Source organism: Pleurodeles waltl, chromosome 8 (assembly GCF_031143425.1).
Source record: "Pleurodeles waltl isolate 20211129_DDA chromosome 8, aPleWal1.hap1.20221129, whole genome shotgun sequence".
Taxonomy (NCBI): domain Eukaryota; kingdom Metazoa; phylum Chordata; class Amphibia; order Caudata; family Salamandridae; genus Pleurodeles; species Pleurodeles waltl.
This window is the reverse complement of record NC_090447.1, coordinates 606268764-606290270: the sequence shown is the minus strand read 5'-3', so window position 1 is coordinate 606290270 and position 21507 is coordinate 606268764. Positions and strand designations below refer to the sequence as shown.

The 21507-nt window shown below is 42.2% G+C and overlaps 1 protein-coding gene across 3 annotated transcripts in view; it reads right to left on the bottom strand.

Annotated features, from left to right (window-relative positions):
• Nucleotides 1–21507, bottom strand: part of SH3KBP1 (SH3 domain containing kinase binding protein 1) — a 1044962-nt gene that overhangs the window by 476739 nt on the left and 546716 nt on the right. For all 3 annotated transcript variants that reach the window (XM_069204692.1, XM_069204693.1, XM_069204694.1), the window contains exon 4: nucleotides 14419–14525. In XM_069204692.1, the coding sequence (XP_069060793.1) occupies nucleotides 14419–14525 (107 nt within the window). The remainder of the gene's footprint in view (nucleotides 1–14418; nucleotides 14526–21507) is intronic.

The following is a 21507-nucleotide window of genomic DNA, read 5'->3' as shown; positions in this document are numbered from 1 at the left end:
CTGTTCAACCACTCTGACCGCAGATCCCTCATGCATAGTACCCTGTCACTTTGCACTCTCTGTGGCCTACCTGCCCCACCTCTTCCAGTCTGTCACCAAGCCCTCATCTCAACCATTCAGATTCATCCTCATCCCTTACTTTCTTCTACAAATACCACTCCTCCCCCAAATATCCTCCCTATATCTACACCCTGAATCCTTCCCCTTTAGTTCTTTTGCCAAGCCCCACACTTCTGCTACCGCCACTACATTACTCTACACGAGTTGATGATTATTATATTGTTTTTAGTTCCACTGTCTTCAAACACCACAATTGACCTGCAGTACTTACGTCTCTCAGTGAGAACCCACAACAGTTAAACCAATAATCAACAAAGCACTAAGGAGGTATATTAACATAATATGGTGGACCATGTAAGACTGAAATACAATGAAAAACAAAGAATGAATTAATTAAATAGGCATTTATAACGCACAGTCACCCCAGAGGGCATCTTGGTGCTAAAATCAATGAACAAAAAAACTTGTCAAACCTCAGCTGACATGAAAATAACCAGTTAAGGCTGAGAGAAACGCAATGTTTTGAGGAGCTTTCTGAAGGTGACGATGTTTGGAGCTTGTCTCAAAGTGAACAGAAGATAGTTCCATGTCTTGGTCCCGAGAATAGATATGGATCTGCCACCCCTGGTTTCTAACACAAACTTCAGGATCAATAACAGTTTGTTATTGGCAGATCTTTGCTCAATATATGGAGAGTAGGGAACAAATCGATCTGAAAGAAAATTGGGGCCAGTTTGATGAAACACTCTATAAACAATAGTTAAAGATTCAAATAAAATCAGTTTTTCTACTGGAAGCCAGTGAAGTTGCTGTAAACCATTGGTAGTGGAACTATTGCGAGGGAGTTTAAGAGCCAATCTGACTGCCGTATTTTGGATTTCCTGCAGCTTCTTGGTCAGATATTTAGGCAAACCGAAGTAAAGACTGTTACAGTAGTCAAGTCTCGAAGTGATCAAGGCATGAACAACCGTCTTCATTGCTGAGAGGCAAAGAAAATCAAAGAACTTTTTAAGGGGCTTGATTACAGAGAACTAGACCTCGAGACATTGCTGATATGTTGGTGGAAGGATAAATCGTTGTAATACTTAACACCCAAGTAGGTTGCTACATTGGTAGGTGGAGGGGGGTTGTCAAGTTTATCCAGTCACCAGTCCAAGGACAAGAAAGGGTTGTTGTATCCAAAATGGGAAAATGTTTGTTTTCCCAGCATTACACATAAGAAAATTCCTGTTTATCCATGTGATTACTCGGAGAAGCAATTTTAAAAATTTAGTTCGGAACTGGAAGAGTTCTTAGAGCCAGAATCAATTGGGGATTGTCAGCATAAGATATAGTAGAGAATCCAAATGATTTCATAACAACTGCTATCAGGGAGGACATGTATATATTGAATAAAGTAGGGCTAGGGGACGAGCCCCAAGGGACACCACATTTGAGCAAATTTTCCTTTGATCTAAAAGGCCTCAACATGACTACTTACTTCCCAGTTTCTAGAAAGGATTGGGAACACGTCCAGGCACAGCCACAAATGCCTATGCCAGCCAGCCTTTGAAGAAGAATATTGCTACAAATCATGTCAAAAGTTGCCAGAAGAATCAACACTGCATTTATTACAGGATCTAGAATACACCTTAAGAATTCTGAAGCTTCTAGAAGTGCAGATTCTGTGGAATGACTCAGTCTAAAGCTAGTTTGAAAAGTGAAGGCTCTGTGTTTCTAGGAACTCCACAAGTTGGTGAGGAACCTGCAGTAGAGTGAAACAGGGATAGAATATTTATGGTGTTGGAAGAAAGAGACACGCAAGATTAGGCAGCCTTGGTGTTCTTCAGTGTCGGCATTTGCCGCAGTAGTAGCAGGTTTCTAAGAACAAAATTGAAGTCCTGTACTTATTCACTTCTTTTGCAAGTTAAACACGGCTGTGGGCACTGTATCCAATGCACCTCTAACTTATACAATGTGCAAAAGTGGAACTCCGAAGAAACTATGCTCTACCGTACAGTAGGGTGTCTTTTCGTTATTTAGTGTTAGCTTTCTGATAGGCACTATGTTGGGGAACTTATGGAATCATTCATCCATTAACAATAGCCAGCCATGCCTACAACAAGCTGTCAGAGATTTAACGTCTTGTGCCCTTTTAAACCGCACAACTTTTCTTAATTCTGGGTTTAATGCCCACATGTCAAAGATCCAAATGCTTTCCATCTGTTCATTGAAGAATCAGGCATGAGAGAATCTCAGTGTTAAAGGATTAAAAAGGATACTGAGATTTGAGAGGCATTATTGCTGAATGACAAGAAAGACCATCCAACAGGGTATTAAAGACTAGATGTGTATGCTAGCTGGGAACAGGAGTGTGCCAAAAACAGAAGCCATGTAATAATGGGAACACCATGTAATAATGAGTGGAGAGGAAATTATAGACATGATCAGCACACTTCATATATGAAAATTAAAATACAGAAAGTGGGACAAAGGAGTGCAGAGCCTGGAATGTCAACTTAGGATAGAGTAATAAAGCATAGTAAATACAGCTAAGAGTTCAAACAATATAAGACTAGGGGCTGCTTATAATGGTGAGTAGGCGTCGTCACAGATTAAAGAACAAATCCCGTAGAATGGCTGCACCAGAACCAGATGGCAGTGGGGAAAGAATGGAATCAAGGTAGTGAGTAAGTTGATTAGGCAACTTGCTCAAGTAACTTAGAAAGATAAAGAAATGGGATGAAAGTGATCTGGGAAAGTTGTAACAACTGAAGATTTCTTCTGACTGGAAGAGAACAGAGCATTTGAAGAAAGTGAGGAAATGGCCAGTGCATGAAAAAAGTGAGCAATCAGATACCATGTAAAGGTAGATCTTGAGAGTGACTAAGGGACTTTGGGCCTTATTTAGTTAGATCTTGCCGGTGTTACTGCCAAGCCGCATTAGCGACAGGCTCGAGAAGACCGTCACTGCAGCAGTGTTCTGCCCATTGTATTTAGATGTTACAGTCCGGCAGGTGGTGTACTAGCAGTGGTTCGCTGACAGCAGGAGACGGCAGTGGGACTCAATGGACCTCATACAATTGCAGCTGCAATGGAAGGAACACACACACACACTGTCCCTTAGCCATGAGTGTACCCCCGCACTACATACTACCCAACACAACACATACACAAATTTACCCATTGACAGTCTGACACATCACAACCCGTGCATCCTGAAAACATACATTAACATACATCCATGCCACAACATACACACACCATTGACACTGCACCCACACACCACACAACCAGAACAAACAACACAACTAAATACTAAGCTATCCAAACACACTCACACACCCCCGTATCTCTCCCTACCAATCTCATCACATACACGTACTGACTCACACACACAACTTGCAGCACAACATGACACGTACAGGTCCCCTGGCAATGTGCACTCATGGACACAGTCGACAGGTGTGAATGTACCGTCACTGTAGTGCCAGCATTCATTTGCCAATTAATACTGGCACCATAATGACAGGTGTGTATGTATGCAATGTGTGTTATGTATCTGTGTGGCCCCACCTCTGTCTGACCCACTCATATCCCTGTCGGGGGGGTTATGTTTTCTCCGTAGGTCGGTTGGAGCAGCAAGGGCAGGTGTTGTCCAGTCGTGGGCAGTTAAAAACTGAGATGAGTGGTAAAAAAGGTGAGTTTTCACCCTTTTTCCTCTAAACCGCCAACTTAAGAGTGGCGGTTGGACCGTCACTTTTTCTATGGTAAGGCACATCTAAATCTGAAGGTCAGGACAGCTGGCTGTGGTCCCGACGGCAGCCCCTTTTCACTTTCCTGCTGTCGATGCGGCTAATGTTTCTTGACGGAGATGGCGGTTCAAATGCGGTCTTTCGTCTATGGGACTGTCAACATCTGAATACAATGGGCAGACAGATGTTGCAGCTGGTGGATTTACAGTAGAAAAGTAGACGGCAGGACCACTACTGCCAAGATGTAAATCAGGCCCTATATCTGCAGGAGACAAGGGTGTAGCTCCCAGTCAGGAAGATCATCCAAAAAAAACCCAGAGAAAGCAGCAGAAAGTTGAGGTAGGTGCAGATGTTTTACAGATGTTTTGGTTCTGTAAAAGCAAGCCTAATATTTGCTGCTTTCAGAAATGAAGAAAGTTGCAAAGTAAAAAGTGGGGGTTGAGGACAAACACATTTTCCGAACTGCATGAAGAAAGAAGCAAATTTAGAAGACTAAATGGATGACAAGTGTGAATAGATGCAGAGGCGACGGGAGACTGAAGATCTGATGGGAAAGAGATGTTGTTTTACCTAAGACAGAGCAGACGCAGATCATAGTCATAGGGTAACTGAAGACAACGAATGCTTATGGAGCAGTCAACAAACTACATTAGGATGATGAGAAAGTAGACAATCTCAAGCATGTAAAATGTACGTTCATTAGCATCTATACAGGGCGGATAGCTACAGAGCACAACAGCAACCTCTGTGGCCTCTTTCTGCTGCCCTGCCACAATAGCAAATTCAGGGCAGTAGGAATTAAAAGGAACCACTGCTAACGCTTCTTCCTGCTAAAATATTTGCTTCTCCAATGGCACTTTAGAGAAGCAATCACAGTGCTGACAAGACTCTCCTTGTAATCCCTCATCAAGGGCGATTAAGAAGATTGGTTATGACATTTAATTGTGAGTGTCCTCTACACCACACCCACTCTTCAGCCACCCATCTAGTGCAGGAGTTACAGGTAACCTTGAGGTTCGGGACAGGAGGAACTGCCCCTCCGGTGCCCCTTGCAATAGTCTGAGGCTAGAGAGTACAGGCACCCAGGAATAAATCCTCTCCACCACAACTGGGCAAGGCCACTGAAATAAAAGAAAGGCCAAGGAAGCATATTCCAGTGCACAGCTGGAATGTGACGTGAGCTCTGCTAGTATAAAATGCATAAGAGGGCCCTACCCTGGCATTTGAGTGCAGTCTTCCTGGCTTATGGAGGAAGCAAACATGCACATTCCGCAGCATCCTGAGTTATGATGGCAGCGCAGTGGCCTACCATGGCAACACTACTTGCACAACAGTGCTCTGATGGAGGCATGAAGTAACAGCAGCTCCCAACAAGAAGCTCCCTCAAACATAAGGGATCTCTCCTGTCATAAGATAGCAGTCTTCCCGACAGATGATGATATCTGATGGCAGCACCCATCTCATATGATAGCGTCACACTGTCGCACATACTGTCGCCGCTGGCACAGTATGGTTGTAGCCGCACACACAATTGTAATGGATGTACAAAGGAACAACAAGCAGCCCCCAGGATGTGGTGAAATCCTATTGGCATAATCATAGTACCACTCATGCATGATGGCATGTCCTCGACAAATGATGACAGAGTCCCAGCTCTTTGAGGCGCTCAGGGAATTTGAAGAAGCACACGGGGGACAGGGCAGCACGGTGACCTCTGGTGGAACCATCTTGGCATAAACCTTGTAGCTGTATTATAAATGTGTCGCCTGTCTGTGCAGCCACCACCAGGCTGTAGATTCAGCCACTGGTGCATTTGTAACCTCAGTGTTGTAACTGTTTAAAATGTTAGTGCTATATCGGTTTACACAGCTAACAGCTTAAGTCTAAAGCTCCTTGTGTGCTTTGGATTATTCTAAAAAGAATTTTCTTAAAACAGTATATAGGAAGCACCTAATGCACTTTTTGTAAAAACAAAAACCCCAAACCCAAAGCACTATTGTCTATAAAAAATATTGCTAACTTATTTTCACAGCAAATCCGTCTTAAATACCACATTTCACAGCGACTTTTGGCACTGACACATACATAATAAAATCTATACACAGAGAGTTTAAAGAAATTCCCAAAATAACCAATGGACACTATTCATATACCAAATGAGGGACAATACCATAATTCACAGTGCAAAGATGTGAGCAAATCTAATATGATAAATATTCGTGAGCAATAGAGAGGGGGAGAAAGAGAGAGAATAAAGTGGAATGGGAGAAAAAGACAGTTAGAAAAGGAAAGAGTGAGTTTTTGGCAGTGGTAGAAGTAAGAGGAAGGTTTATTGTATTACTTAAAACCATAACCCATGTAAAAGCACCACTTGCCTTATTCATACAGAAAATCAATGTTTTATATGCTTTCCAAAGTAGGTATGTCTAAATCGTTTAACAATTATTTTATTTTATATCAATTCTGGGTGAATAACAGGAGGTTATAAATGCAATCTGAAAAGGGATTTTAAGTGCTGTAAATTAGTGTGCCCCACAACTTGAATTTAATTTGAATTTCAAGAGCCCCCAGCCTAAAAAACGGAAAGTAATAAAAATGTAATACATCAACTGGTGTCTGATTTTGGAATACATATTATAATTTAGGTAGGGCTGTGGCACTGAAATCAAAAATCTTCTACTTCCACATTTAACTGTTGCAGTTGATATAAAGCTAACATATTATACAAAAATCGGGTTTTAAATACCGTCAGCCTCAGTAGCTCATCAAAAGTATGTTTGCTTATTGTTCTATCATTCCAACGTTTCTGCAGATCAAACTTTCAGGCAGAAGTAGAACCCAATCCTGTGCTAGGAATAACAGATCAGTTATGAACAAGCTTTGCCTCACTCCAAATCAGACAATATCTCGTTTCCCTATCACTTGTTTTATACTTAAATCTCATGATGTAATCGTTCTCTGCTAGTGCACAAGCTCCAAAGAGACTTCCTATCTCATTTAGCCGTTGGTGAGCGGACCGCCGAGGGGGTGAAGCGGTGGGGCACTGAGCACCAACCCACCAGCCATATTGAGGTTTTTCTGCCATGTTGCTGGAATTCTTTCGCTTTTTTTACATCGTGCAAACACTTTCGGAAACAAAAGAATAAGAATAAATATGCCTGCTTCGCTAGGCCTTGGAGGGCCATGAATTTCAACAGGAGTGCATGGGAGAGCAAATGTCTGCAAGGAGTACAATTCAGAGTGGCACCCATGTTCATGATGTAGGAGGGTGTGCTCTTTTAACGTCCTGTACTAATTGCACGAATCTGGACCCTTCTTGAAAAATCAAGATCTTAGTATTACTAGAACTTATGTCTTGGTCTTACTAGAATTTATATATTTTGTAGGTCACTACCTACTTAAGGACAGCCTGGTGCCAGTGCTTAATTTGAGCCAGTAGTTTCTGGTGTGGGGCACCAGCACTTATTTTTTAGGGATGGCGCCTATTGTACTGCCCCAAGCATTTAGTGTGAGCAAAAGACACATTTGGAAAAGACAGAGGAAGAGAAAAAGGAAAAAGTGTCACAATGGGAGAAAGCAGAAAGCTGCAAGAGTGAGCTGAAGGGGCAGGGAGTGTTGTAAAGGGATTAAACAGGCGCGAGATGGCTTCAGGATTACGCTGGCTCAGCACTCTGTGCTCACACATTTAACTGCATATAAACAAAGGAATGGTCTAAAGGTCGGGATAGATTAAATAACTATTTTTGAAAAACAGTGCTCAATGCTGTCTTTATGGATTAATTATTTTCCAATATTTATTTCAACTAATTATATGCAAAGCAGAAAAATGTCTCATTGGTGAATCATACCAAATATACCAGAATTTTTGCCGTACTGATGGGTGAGAAGCACCCATTCTGGAATCTCCACCAGCTGCTTAAGTCACGCGCAGGAATTAACCTGCCCTGACTACAAGCGTCATGGACGTGCGCATGGTCCATCTAACTAGGCACGGAGTGCTTCCCGTACCTGTTGTGGCACACACCAGAATTTGATACTACTCTGTGCCTTTCGACAGAGAATATATAGTTACTACTGTTAACAGAGGCGACGTTGCCCCTCGATAGTCCTGATGAGGCCGTGATTGAAGAGGCCGAAAACGTGTTGACAGATATACCGGCGGGATTGTGTTCTCTAATTGGAGTCAGCGTTGCAAAAAATCACTTTATACGCACTACAAAATACCTTAAAAATTGATATAGGTATTTGACAGTTGCTTGCACGGGAACCATCAATCATTGTAATAAAGTGGATTACAATCATAACTTTGAAATTGTGACCACCAGTATCTTGAAAAGAAAAGTTGTTGGGCACAACCCTCTACTGACGGTATGGCCAGTCTCAAGACTTTGAGCAGCTAGATGCTGGCCTCAGTTGAACCATGTAGAAAATGTGAATTTAATTTCATGTGTGTAATGTTTTGTGTTGTAAATATTTGGTATTTTGTATGTTTCACCAATGAGCCATTTTTCTGCCTTGCATATAATTAGTTGAAATAAATATTGGAAAATAATTAATCCATAAAGACATCATTGAGCACTGTTTTTCAAAAATAGTTATTTAATCTATCCCTACCTTTAGACCATTCCTTTGTTTATATATTGTTATTGAGGGTTATTCAGGTTAGGGTTATTGGGTTCTCTCCTTTTTTGCACACATTTAACTGCAGGAGCTGCGTGTTTCAGAGAAGAGCTCTGAGCACCGGCAAGTTTTTATTTACAAATTGAGCACTGCCTGGTGCTGACAGTCAATCAATCAATCAATCAAAAGATTTATAAAGCACGCTATGTACCCGATAGGGTTTCGAGGCGCTGGGGTGGGGGTGCTGCTAACGTTCGAAGAGCCATGTCTTGAGGAGTCTCCTGAAGGTGAGGAGGTCCTGGGTCTGGCGAAGAGAGGTGGGGAGAGAGTTCCAGGTCTTGGCGGCGAGGTAGGAGAAGGATCTGCCGCCAGAGGTCTTGCGCTGGATTCGGGGGATGATGGCGAGGTTGGCAGAGCGTAGTTGACGTGAGGGAACGTAGAAGTTGAGTCTGGAGTTCAGGTAGGTGGGTCCGGTGTTGTGGAGTGCCTTGTGTGCGTGGGTGAGGAGTTTGAAGGTGATCCTCTTTTCCACGGGGAGCCAGTGGAGGTTCTTCAGGTGGGGGGAGAGGTGACATCGGCGGGGTACGTCGAGGATCAGGCGGGCGGCTGTGTTCTGGATGCGTTGGAGTCGTTTGATGTCTTTCGTTGGGATGCCTGTGTAGAGTGTGTTGTCGTAGTCGAGTCTGCTACTGACGAGGGCTTGGGTCACCGTCTTTCTGGTTCCTGTTGGAATCCACTTGAAAATCCTGCGAAGCATGCGGAGGGTGTTGAAACAGGAAGAGGAGACAGCGTTGACCTGTTTGGACATGGTGAGAGCGGAGTCGAGGATGAAGCCCAGGTTTCTTGTGTGGCTGGCAGGGGTGGGTGGTGGGCCGAGGGCGGTGGGCCACCAGGAGTCGTTCCAGGCCGAAGGGGTGCGTCCGAGGATGAGGACTTCCGTTTTGTCGAAGTTGAGTTTCAGGCGGCTGTTGCTCATCCACTCGGCGATGGATTTCAGTCCCTCGTGGAGGTTGGTTTTGGCGGTGAAAGGATCTTTGGTCAGGGAGAGGACGAGTTGGGTGTCGTCGGCGTAGGAGATGATGCTGAGGTTGTGTTGGCAGGCCAGTTGTGCGAGGGGTGCCATGTAGACGTTGAACAGCGTTGGGCTGAGTGAGGAGCCTTGGGGGACGCCGCAGATGAGGTTGGTGGCTTTGGAGCTGAAAGGTGAGACAAGTAGTCTGTTAGCAGCTATCTCTTTTGGTAGGAGGTGGATGTTTTAACTTGCTGCTTACTTTTGTTTACTTTTAACTCTTTTGGAGGGATATGAACGGGGATTTTTAACTTCTTATGCTTCTTTTGTTACTCGCTACACCTCAAAACGGGACCTCTCATTTTTATTGAAGTTTAACTTGCCACTCATTGTGGCCTCGTTATTTTACTTACTGACAAGACTACTGGGATTGGGTTGTTCTCCTTCCTGGTCCGCAGTGGGGTTCTGTTTCACGAAGACAGCTGTAACATTTTCCTTGTCTGCCACTGCTGTGCCCTGATGGCCTCCATTTTTGGACTGATAGCGGTGCAGCCTCAGCAGCATTTTGTAGGGAACTCCCTACTTAAGGACAGCCTGGCACCGACGTGCAGCGGGCAGTTAGTGGGTTAGCAATTACCTCTTTTGGTAGGAGGTGGATGTTTCAACTTGCTGCTTACATTTGTTCACTTTTAAATTTATTGGGGGGATATGAATGTGGATTTTTAACTTCCTATACTTCTTTAGTTGCTCGCTGCCCCTAAAAACAGGTCCTCACATTTTTAACTTGCCACTCAGTTACTGATTTTTAACTTGCTATCTTACTTACCGACCAGACTACTTGGGTTGGGTCGCTCTGCTTCCCAGTCTGCAGCGGGTTTCCGTTTACACAGATGGAGCAGTAACATTTTCTTGGTCTTACACTGCGGTGCCCTGATGGCCACCATTTTTCGATGGTTAGCGGTACAGCCTCAGCAGTGTTTTGTAGGGTGCTCCCTACTTAAGGACAGCTTGGCACCAATGCACAGTGGACTCACACAGCAAGTGTGCCAAAGGCAAGCCGTCTGCACCCACCCATGCCTGGACGGCACCTGGGGCCAGGGATGCTGCCATATTTAGTTACAACATAGCACCCCATGAAGAGCAGCTGCTCACACATCCAACTGGTGGACCTGAGGCCTTCCTGTCTGGGCAGTGTCTATGAGACCAAACTGAATCTCCACAACAATGAAGTAAGGAATCGCCCCAGTTGTAATTTCAAATTGAACTCTTGTCATGCTCCCAGCGGTTCCCTTTTGCCCGCAATAAGGGCTCCTGGACACTCAGGTGTGAGAGTCAGCACTGACGCTCAAATTTATCTGCAAGGTGCACTGCTTAACACTCACTCCCTTACTAAGCATAAAAGGTAAATTCATCATGTAATCTTGGCATTTTCTCTAGATTGTATGCTCCTTACTGAAACCCGGGCATAAAAGAAGATTCAAGCCCGATATAGTAGACACTGTCCCATTGGGACACACTATTTCCAGGCTTCACTGTCAGGGTCGTTTGGGAGGCAGACTAGTTGCGAACATGTGTGACACGCTCTGCTGCACGCTAGACCCTGTGGCCAGGGTTGAAGAAGGTAGCTCTCTTTAGCCTTAGACTTTCTGTCAATACAATCTTCTCTGGCCTCTTAATATACCAGCCCCCTGGCACAAGGTACAACTTTCCAGAGGCCTGGGGACTGTCTCTGGAGCCGTTTCTGATGCACAATCACCTTACTATTCTAGGTGACTTTAATTTCCAACTTAAAGATGGATTATGCAAAGACACGTCCTCCCTTAATGACCTAATGTTCAATTTAGGTTTTCACCAGAAGGTCCGTTTCTCGACTCAATATAGTGGCCATACCCTTGATGATATATTTAAGGGGACAGATTAATTCTTTTAGTAACAATCGTCTTTGCTTTCTTATTAATGCTAGGTCCGTAGTAAAAAAACAATTTGGGTTTACGGAATTCTTACAGTCATATTGCGTTTTTCGTGATCAAAACCTGGGCCCATGACACTTCTGATCCGGACATCGGCAATGCTGTTCCGACAGGCTACTCCCTGCTGAGGCAAGACTGGCCGAACAAACTGAGAGGGGGCTTTGCAGTGGTTTCCACAATATGATACAATACAGCATTCCGTCTCTCGCCTACCCACACTGTGAAGCTTCCATTTTCGAGATTAACATTGATGATATTTAAACCTTTTCAAGTCTTCTTATCTACCAGACCCCTGGACAGAGACTAGATTATGGGCTGGCTCGGGGTGACTTGTTAGAACCTTTTATTCTCAAACTGTATCATTCTTAGGGATTTTAATTTTCACCTTGAAGTGAACAATAATAAAGATTCTTCCATGTTAATTGACACTATGGTCAGCTTTGGGAAATTCAGAGTGTAAATGTCCGACCCATATGGCAGGACATACATTAGATGGCATTTGCTTCAAGAACTCTGATCCTCATTTAGTAGAGGACTTTCTGCTGATTGGACAGATCACATGGCAGCCAGCTTTTACTTAAAAAAATGCCTAGGAAGGCATATCCATCAAACGCTGCCTATCAGGTTCGCACAATCCGGGCACTGAATAGAATAATGAAGGCCTCTTTGAACTTGGCTTTGGCACTTAGGTCACAATTGTTTCCTCCAGTGCTTACCAGGCTGTGGAAGTATACGCCACATAGCTCTCTATTGTACTGGATACTCTAGCACTGGTGAGAGAAGTCAGATATAAATGGTCCAACTCCACCACACCATAGGTTTCAGAAAACCTTAGGCAACTTAAGCAAAAAACCATAGACGATCCATGAGAAAAATTAAAATATAAAAACATGATTTCCAAGTACAAAACAACAATTTTTGAAGAAAAATCTAAAAGCTTTACTCACAAAATCGATAGTGCTGAAAACCCCGGAAAGGAGCTTTTACAATAGTTAAAAATCTTTCGTGTCATGTTCACCAACTTAACATAGACATCACACAGTTTATCTGCGATTTTTTCACAATTTATTATCAGATGAAGATTAGCAATCTCCATCAGGAATTGCCTTCTACTAATAATACGGACTCCGAGGCTCACTGTAATATCTTGCCTGGTGTATCTAATGACAGAGTCCTACAACAATTCTCTCATCTTTAGGAATTGCAAGTCCATGAGCTCATTCTCACTATGAAGTCTAGGGTGCTACCTGGTATCTGCCCCCCCAGAATTTTGAAGCTCACCCGAACATTTTTCCCAGTCATCTAATGGCACTATATAAACTTCTGATTTGGGCTTCTTTCCAAGGGCACGGAAGCAGTCTATTTAAACACTTATTAAAAAGCCCACCACTGATCCAAAAGATCTAAAAAACTTTTGGCCTGTCTCTCTCCTGGCTATGCCTGCTAAGATCTTAGAAAAAAAATTGAATCAAGAATTTATTACATTCTTGGACAATTATGACCTCCTGGACCTGCCACAATCTGGTTTAGAAGCGAGCACAGCACTGAGTGAGCTTTAGTGGTAACTGCAGTCAGCATTAGAGCTAGTTGGACGACACACGTGTTGCCCCTCTAAATTTACATTATCTGCCTGCGGCTTTTGATACTGTCTCCTTCTCTGTGTGGATGACATGCCTCACTCAGCTAGATGCTAAGGATAAGGCTGTAGAATTGCTGCGCTCTTTCCTGACGAATAGGACAAAAACTGTGGTGTGCGGCCAGTTTACATCTAATCCCTTTTCTTTGCCCTATGGGGTTTCACAGGGCTCGTCATTAAGCCCCACTCACTTTAATCTTTTTGTTTCACCCCTTGCTAGTCTGATTTAGTTATCTGGCCGTCTAGTTTGGTCATATGTAGATGACACTCAGATCATTTTTACAACTACTGATAATGTTCAGACTGCAGCTGCGAATTTCTGCAACAGCATGCGAGAAGTGGGTGACTGGAAGACAAATATTTGTTTTAAGTAAAATGCTGATAATTATTGAGGTTCTCACTTTTGGTAGGGAACCTTCTAACTGGTTTAATATCTAGTGGCCTAATGGATTTGGCCCTCCATCTAACCCAGTTACATTTGCCAAGAACCTAGGAATGATTTTTGATGATATGTTGGCATTCGATAAACAGGTTAGTAATGCAGTATTCTCATGCTTCAACATTATTAGGATTCTAAAGAAAATCTTTCCTTTCACTCCCCTTTCCTTGAGAAAATTGGTTGTCCTAGCCCTTATCTCTTCTAGGCGTGACTACTGTAAAGTGCTGCTTTTGAACATTATACAGCTATCTCTCAATAAACTGATCCTAAACATTCTCAAATATCAGTAGATTTCTCGGGAGTTGAATACAGTGCATTGGCTCCCTCTGATTCCTGACCTTATGAACATTCTCCAGGTGGCAGACTGGATATAGAACCTTTATTCCCAACAACAGCTCTACTGTATTTCCAGGTGGCACCATGCAGCACCAGCCGCAACTCTGGCCATTCTGGATGTGATGACATTGGGGTAAATAGGGTGCAGGCCAGTGTGTTGGCAGCAGTTCTGGTACTTTTTCTGCACCCCGTGGAAATTTGTGGAGAGAAACTGACCAGGATAATCTAACACAAAATGGAGTGTTTGGTGGTTGCCATGACCTTCTTGGGTCTGGAGAAGCTTACAAAGTGCTCATTAACTATTCTGTCCTGTTGAATGCATTGACCTCGAGCCCAGTCTTTGCAGCCATTTTCCACCTTGGTGGCATTAGGAATAGGAGTAGTGTTTGACTGGCCAATACAAAAAGTAGATATCCCCTTTGGTAGAAAGGATGGGCAAGATTTCTTAATCCCAATTCTACATCCAACCGTTGCTTCACAAGTGAAATTTACAACTGCAAAACATTTTAAAGGCCTTACCATCAAATTAATATTTAGTTAAGGCTCAACAACAGGATAAACAATTAAGAAATTAGGAACTTTGGCAGAACAAGGATGCACACAAGAACACTTACTTCACCGAGAACTTCAATAATCTCGCCCACTTTGAGCTCCAGTTCATCTTCATTTTGAGGCATGTAGCTAAAAGCTACCTGACATCTTCTTCTTCTATTCCTGTCACCTAAAAACAAAAACAAAAAATGAATTAACATTTCCAGTATGGACAACTGTGTTTTTTTTTTTTACAATAAAGCGAATACAAGGAACAAGTGTTACCACCAAGGGCAGGTGGTGGTTTCTATTTTTTGTGCAGCTGGCCATTTTGCAAAACAAAGCTAACCCCCAACATCTACTGAACTGTATGTAAATAGGAATGGCTATCTTTTCAATGGTTGGGGCTGCAATATTGTTTTTTTCTTGATGTTATGAACAAAAATAACTATTTGAGTCTTTCCTTGAGAAGAAAACCTTTTAGTCTTTTCTGTGTGGTTGGTGAATTGGAGGTGTAAGCTGAAAAGGACATAGGATAAGTCAGGCAAAAACTTCAGATGCACTAGTCATATTGTCAAGTGCCCTTGTGCTCATACAGGACACTTATTTGGCAATGCAATACATTACAACATCAAAGTAAACAGGCACAAAACTGTCCTGTAACACACATAGCTGCACTCACACTTAAATGAGGATTTACTTTCAGTTGCAGACATCAGAATCCAATCCATTTTCAGAATGTCTGTTGTAGCTGTTTGTTAGAAATTAGGTCTCTAGTTGGAAGAGGTATGCACCCTGCCCAAGTAGGGACCACAAACCTAGTTAGGGCAAGTCAATAACATGTCATAAATTAGCCTGTGCTCACCTTCTGGTGGCTCGACGTAGAGCAAACAGGCCTAACTTAGAAGGCAATGTGTAAAGTACTTGTGCAACTCAAACACAAAAACTTCATGAGATACACCACAGCAAAAAGACTTCATACTGATGTATAAAAATAAACCGTGTTTATCTGGTTACTATTAAGTTCAGCACGATTCCGATCCGATGCACAAATAGCGAAGTATTGGCTTTGTAGATTCAAAAAGTAGCAAGGTTAATGAGCAAATATAATAGATCAAAGGGGTGGTGCCGGGGAGAGGTATGCAGCTATGCTGAACAGAGCCACTCGGGTTGAAGTTGAGGGTGGCAGAAAAGGAAAGCTGGGCTACTCTGGGCAGGTATCAGATGCGAGCAGCCAGGTTTAGCAAAAGCCACTTGAGTCTGAAGTTGAAGGTGAGCGGCAAACAGGAGCAGGGCTGATTCAGACAGGTCTCAGATGTGTGTGGCGAAGTTTAGCAAAAGCTGCTCAGGTTGAAATTGAAGGTGAGTGGCAAAGCTAAGCAGGGCCGCTCAAGGCAGGTCTCAGGTGTGAGCAGGAAAGATTAGCAAAAGCCTCTTTTTGAAATTGGCAGGCCTACTCCGGGCAGGTCTCAGGTGTGAGCGGTGAAGTTTAGCGAAAGCCACTTAGGTTGAAACTGAAGATGAGTGGCAAACGAAAGCAGGCTGCTGCGAATCACTCTGCGATTGGAGAAAGAGTCATGGGCAACTGGGCTGAGATCAGCAGGTAGCAGGGGGCACAGCAAAGCAATGCAGCATTTCTTGACAGCAGTCATGCCTGGCAGGGTGGCAATCCTGAGACACAGCAGTCTTTACTCCGGCAGCGTTTTCTTGAATACAGAAGTGTACTGATTTTAGGGGTCAGGGACTCAGTACTTACACTAAAAAATTGCCTTTGATGTGGGGGTGACTACAAAGAGTTCTTGTGAAGTGCACAGGTCACCCTTTGAGGTCAGCCTTGGCTCCAGACTATCACTGTGAGGTAATAAACCCCTTTGTGTGGACTCTTGGCACTACCCTTTGAGGTGTAAGTGAGATTCCTTCACAACCTCCTCCTCAGGAAGAGAGACAGTATGCAGCTATGTGCAGATGTAGTAGAGTATCCTGTACTGTGAGTGTCTGAAGAGAATGCACAAGTGCAGCTGTCACCTAGCCCAAGCCAGACTTGTATTGGAGACAGGCTGTTGGTACCCAGAGCAGTGAGTACAGAGAAATGCCAAATTTCTAAAAGTGGCATTTGTAATATAGTAATAATATATCCCACTTTATCAGTAAAGAGGATTTATTAGTACCATTCCACTGGTACTAAACATAATGCAGCTACTCCTCTTAGATCAGGAATTACAGCTTAAAGGTATTACAAGGAATTCCCAGTGCTGGTATTTGAGAGGGGAAGGCCTCACAGTAATGAAAAATGACTTTGGGGAGTTTTTTATTACCAGGACATGAAAACTTAAAAGTATATGCCCTGCCTTTTGCTTACAATGCACCCCGCCCTATGGCCTACCTAGGGCATACCTTAGGGGTGACTTATATGTAAGAAGAGGGGATTTCTGGACTTGGCAAGTGGTTTCAAATGCCAAGTCAGAGTGTCAGTTAGACTGCACACACAGGCTCTGCAACAGCAGGCCTGAGACATGTTTATATGGCTACTTAAGTGGGTGTCACAATCAGTGCTGCAGGCCCACTAGTTGCCTTTCATTTACAGGCCCTGGGTCTGGTATACCACTCTACAAGGGACTTACAGGTAAAATAAATATGCCAATTGTGAATATGCCAATGTTACCGTGTCTTAGAGGAGAAGCATGTGCACTTTAGCGCTGTTCAGCAGTGTTAAAGTACTCAAGAGTCCTAAGGCCAACAAAAAGATACAGCAACAAAACAAGAGGTAAAGGCAAACAGTCTGGGGTAAGACAACCCTAAGGATGCCAGGTCTAACACTTCTAATTTCCCCTGGTTGGTGACGAATGTTTGTGTCTGTCTTGAAATAAAAGACAGAAAATTACTAAATATTATCCAATTGCTATTTATTTACTTGGAGCCGAAAGAATAATGTCTTCTAGTGAAATAACATTACATAGATAGATAGAAAGATAGATAGATACATAGATAGATAAATAGACAGACAGGCATATAATGCCCTTTTATCCAAAGCACATAGTATACAAGTGTTTCAGAGTCAATTCTCATTACCTGAACCCTAAGTGATATTGACTTCATTGACCCTGGAAGGAAGAAAACCTGTACTTTCCAAACTTAGGGCCTCAATACGAGTTTGGAGGAAGGGATTACTCTGTCACAAACGTGACGGATATCCCACAGTATTACAAGTTCCATAGGATATAATGGAACTTGAAATATTGCACACACGATATCCGTCACATTTGTGATGGAGAAATTCCCTCCGCCAAACTCGTAATGAGGCCCTTAGTTTTTAACTTGGGAACCACCAATTACACAAAGAGCTCAGTAAGCTTTGATTAACTGACAAATTACTATCAATTTATGCAACAATTATTTAAAACAAAAATGATAACCTAGATATATACTCACACTCTTTCCTAGGTGAATATGCTGATAGAAGACAAACCCTCGCCATCCCTTAAATTTCTCATTACAATATTTTTATTAATTTTAACATTTCTCCCTTCCACATCAAACTGATGCCATACCTGAATCATAAGGTTCTCAAAGCAATAGTTATTTTAAATGCAGACGACAGACTTTGAAGAAAACTAAAGATTTTGAGTCCTTCTTTGAGGGTCTATTGTCTTATTCACATTAAGAAAATGCATCTATCACTGGAGTCACTGTCATTTTTACAAGAACCTGATTCATCCAAGGGATACAATGCGTGGTTGGAGAACGAACCCCAAAATAATATCTACAAATGAAAACATACCTCAAGAAGGCACAAAAAAGGATTATGTATTTAATTGCAAATAAAACTAATTATAGGTTTGTGGTCTGGTTATATGCAAAGTGCGTGCACTGGCGCCATATCTTCTTTTTTTGAGTTGTAAAGATGCTTTATTGAAGAATAAACATGGAATAAATAAAACTGTTACAAATACAACATATTATAAAAGGATAATTACATTGGTAATTATAACAATTATAACCTATAAAGCAAAAAGAATATCCAAGTGAAGAGATCTATCAGAAAAACAATGCAAAGTATTTGATGGAAAGGCTAATATCTAAATAGGAACAGAAGGTAATTCAATAAAGCATATAAATTAGAAAGAAAAGAAAGCGAGAGAAGAGAAAAGATATAGACGTTATTTAAAAATGCAAAGAATGGACTTAACAAATGAAAGAGAAGCAGGAAATAGGATAAAGCTTTAAGTAAATAAAATATTACACTCTAGGCAAACATATTAAATAGAAAAACGTTTTATAAAAACAATATGAAAATAGATATTTCAAGCAAATCATGGATGTTTCCTGACCTCTTCACCAGAGATATCTCTACCTTTATTACTAATACTAGTTTTGTTAAGGAAAGTTGTTAAAGATAACCACATTTGTTTTCTTTTGATAACTAATGCAACAAGAGTAATATAAGCTAATTTATGATTAAAGCAGACTGTTGCAAATTAAGAAACGTGTTTGTGTAAACATTTAAATCTGTCTCCCACTGTAGATCAATAACATATGTAAATCTAATATCACTGAAGTAGGAAAGAGATCTATAAAGTGCAGCAGCTTTAGAGGGGGTTCTTAGCAGGCACATTCTATGTTCATTGAACCAGACATATTATCATTATAAAATTGTGAAATAATACTAGAAATCTTATCTGACAGTGTGTGTTTAGCAATAAAAGAAGTAGATTAAAAAGAGAACACATTTTGTGAAAGGGTAAGACAACATCTCCAACTAATAATTGGCTAACTCAGTTCAAACTGCTTTCTAGGACCTTCAAAGACGATTCGAGCATTAAAGTTAATATTACTATTTTGCCACAAAGCAGTATTGTTAAAATTAGTCTTATGTGTATGTTTGGGAGACAATTAAGGTTGTAACAACTTCTAAGAGATAACAGGATAAGTAGCTACATTATGGGGGTGATTCTGATGTTGGCGGGCGGCGGTAGCCGCCCGCCAAGCGGGAACCGGGAGCCGCCCGCCAAGCGGGAACCGCCAGAAGACCGTACCGCGGTCGAAAGACCGCGGCGGTCATTCTGGGTTTCCCACTGGGCTGGCGGGCGACCGCCAAAAGACCGCCCGCCAGCCCAGTGGGAAACAGCCTTCCCACAAGGACGCCGGCTCAGGATTGAGCCGGCGGAGTGGGAAGGTGCAACGGGTGCAGTGGCACCCGTCGCGTATTTCAGTGTCTGCAAAGCAGACACTGAAATACAAGGTGGGGCCCTCTTACGGGGGCCCCTGCAGTGCCCATGCCATTGGCATGGGCACTGCAGGGGCCCCCAGGGGCCCCGCGGCACCCCCTACCGCCATCCTGTTCCTGGCGGGAGACCCGCCAGGAACAGGATGGCGGTAGGGGGTGTCAGAATCCCCATGGCGGCGGAGCGCGCTCCGCCGCCATGGGGATTCTGACACCCCCTACCGCCATCCTGTTCCTGGCGGGAGACCCGCCAGGAACAGGATGGCGGTAGGGGGTGTCAGAATCCCCATGGCGGCGGAGCGCGCTCCGCCGCCATGCAGGATTCTCAAGGGCAGCGGAAAGTCGGCGGTACACCGCCGACTTTCCGTTTCTGGCTGCGGCTGAACCGCCGCGGTCAGAATGCCCAGCGGTGCACCGCCAGCCTGTTGGCGGTGCTACCGCGGTCATTCGCCCTGGCGGTTTTTACTGCCAGGGTTAGAATGACCACCTATGTCTGGTTGAAAATGATAAAAAGTAGATCAAAAGAAAAGGGGGAAATAAATTAACTTTCAATATCAAGCCATAGAGGTTTAGGCAAGTCTTCACCAAAGGTAATCCATAGTTTTAAATGTGAAAGATTTTTCTATTATTCCACAAAGAGAGCACTGTTTTAACAGCACTGCATCTTCCCCACCAGGATAAGAACACAGGATTCCATCTGAACAGACATTTTCTAATTTCTTTATGAAATTCTCAAAATGAATCTTAATAGTAACAGTCATAGAATTAGTAACCATGAACTCAAATATTTAGTTGAATTTAGATTCTAAGCAAAATACAAATATTTAAAACGTTCTTTATTACACTACTTATTTAGTGGTATATGTTTATCTGGGTTTAGTTTGTATCCTAAAAAATTAGCAAATCATTGAACCTTTTGTTAGTAAAGAAGGTATAGATTTGTCTAGATTATATAGATATAATATAATATAATCCATGTAGACAGATAACTTTAATCGCGTGTCATTATAGGGAAAACCAGAAGTATCTGAATTATTACTAATTCTAGAAATAAAAGGTTCTAACATTAAGATAAATAAAAGTGGGGATCAAAGGCATCCATATTGTATGCCACTTCATAATGGAAAATAATTTGATAGTAAACCATTCACAAGAATGGCAGCATTAGGAGCTGAATATAATTTATACAATAAATTCAGTATTTTGGGTTCAAAACCAAACCACTTGCGATGTAATCATAAATTGTCATCCAACACAATCAAATGCTTTCTCATCAACTACTGTAATTGATGTTGGTGTATATAGTAGTTTTGATGCTTTACTAATAATATTAAAGATGCATCTAATTTAATAGAGGAGAAATGTCCTTTAACAAAACCAACTTGTCCCATGCTTAACATTTTGGGTAAAAGGACTTCAAGTCACAATACCAAAAGCAAAATTGTTCATAATCTAGATTTACCAAAGATATAGGATGATAATTTTTGCATAAATGTAAATTGTATTTCGCTTTACGGATTGAACAAATCTTGGCCTCTTGGAATGTACCATAAGTTGAATGAGAGGTTTAAAAAAAGTGAAATTATTTCAGTGATTCAGGGTATACTAGTTGTGAAAAATAGGAGTAAAATTCAACAGTAAAACAATCAGGTCGTGGACCTTTGCCAAATATCAGGCTTTTTACTGCATGAGAAATGTAATTGAGAGATATGGCAAGTGAATATAGCCATCATTTCCCAAAGCAGGTTTCAGGATAGATTGTAAGTATTCCGCTACTTGTATGTGAGACTAAACTGTCCAGGTGTGTAAAAGTGTTGACAAAATGCAACAAAACTATCTAAGATATCTTGGTTTTTATAAACAATCTGGTTAGTGGTGTTTTTGATAAAAATCAATTTTAGTCCACTCTTGTCGAACTTTTAAATAATTAGATAATAATTTCCCAGTTTTG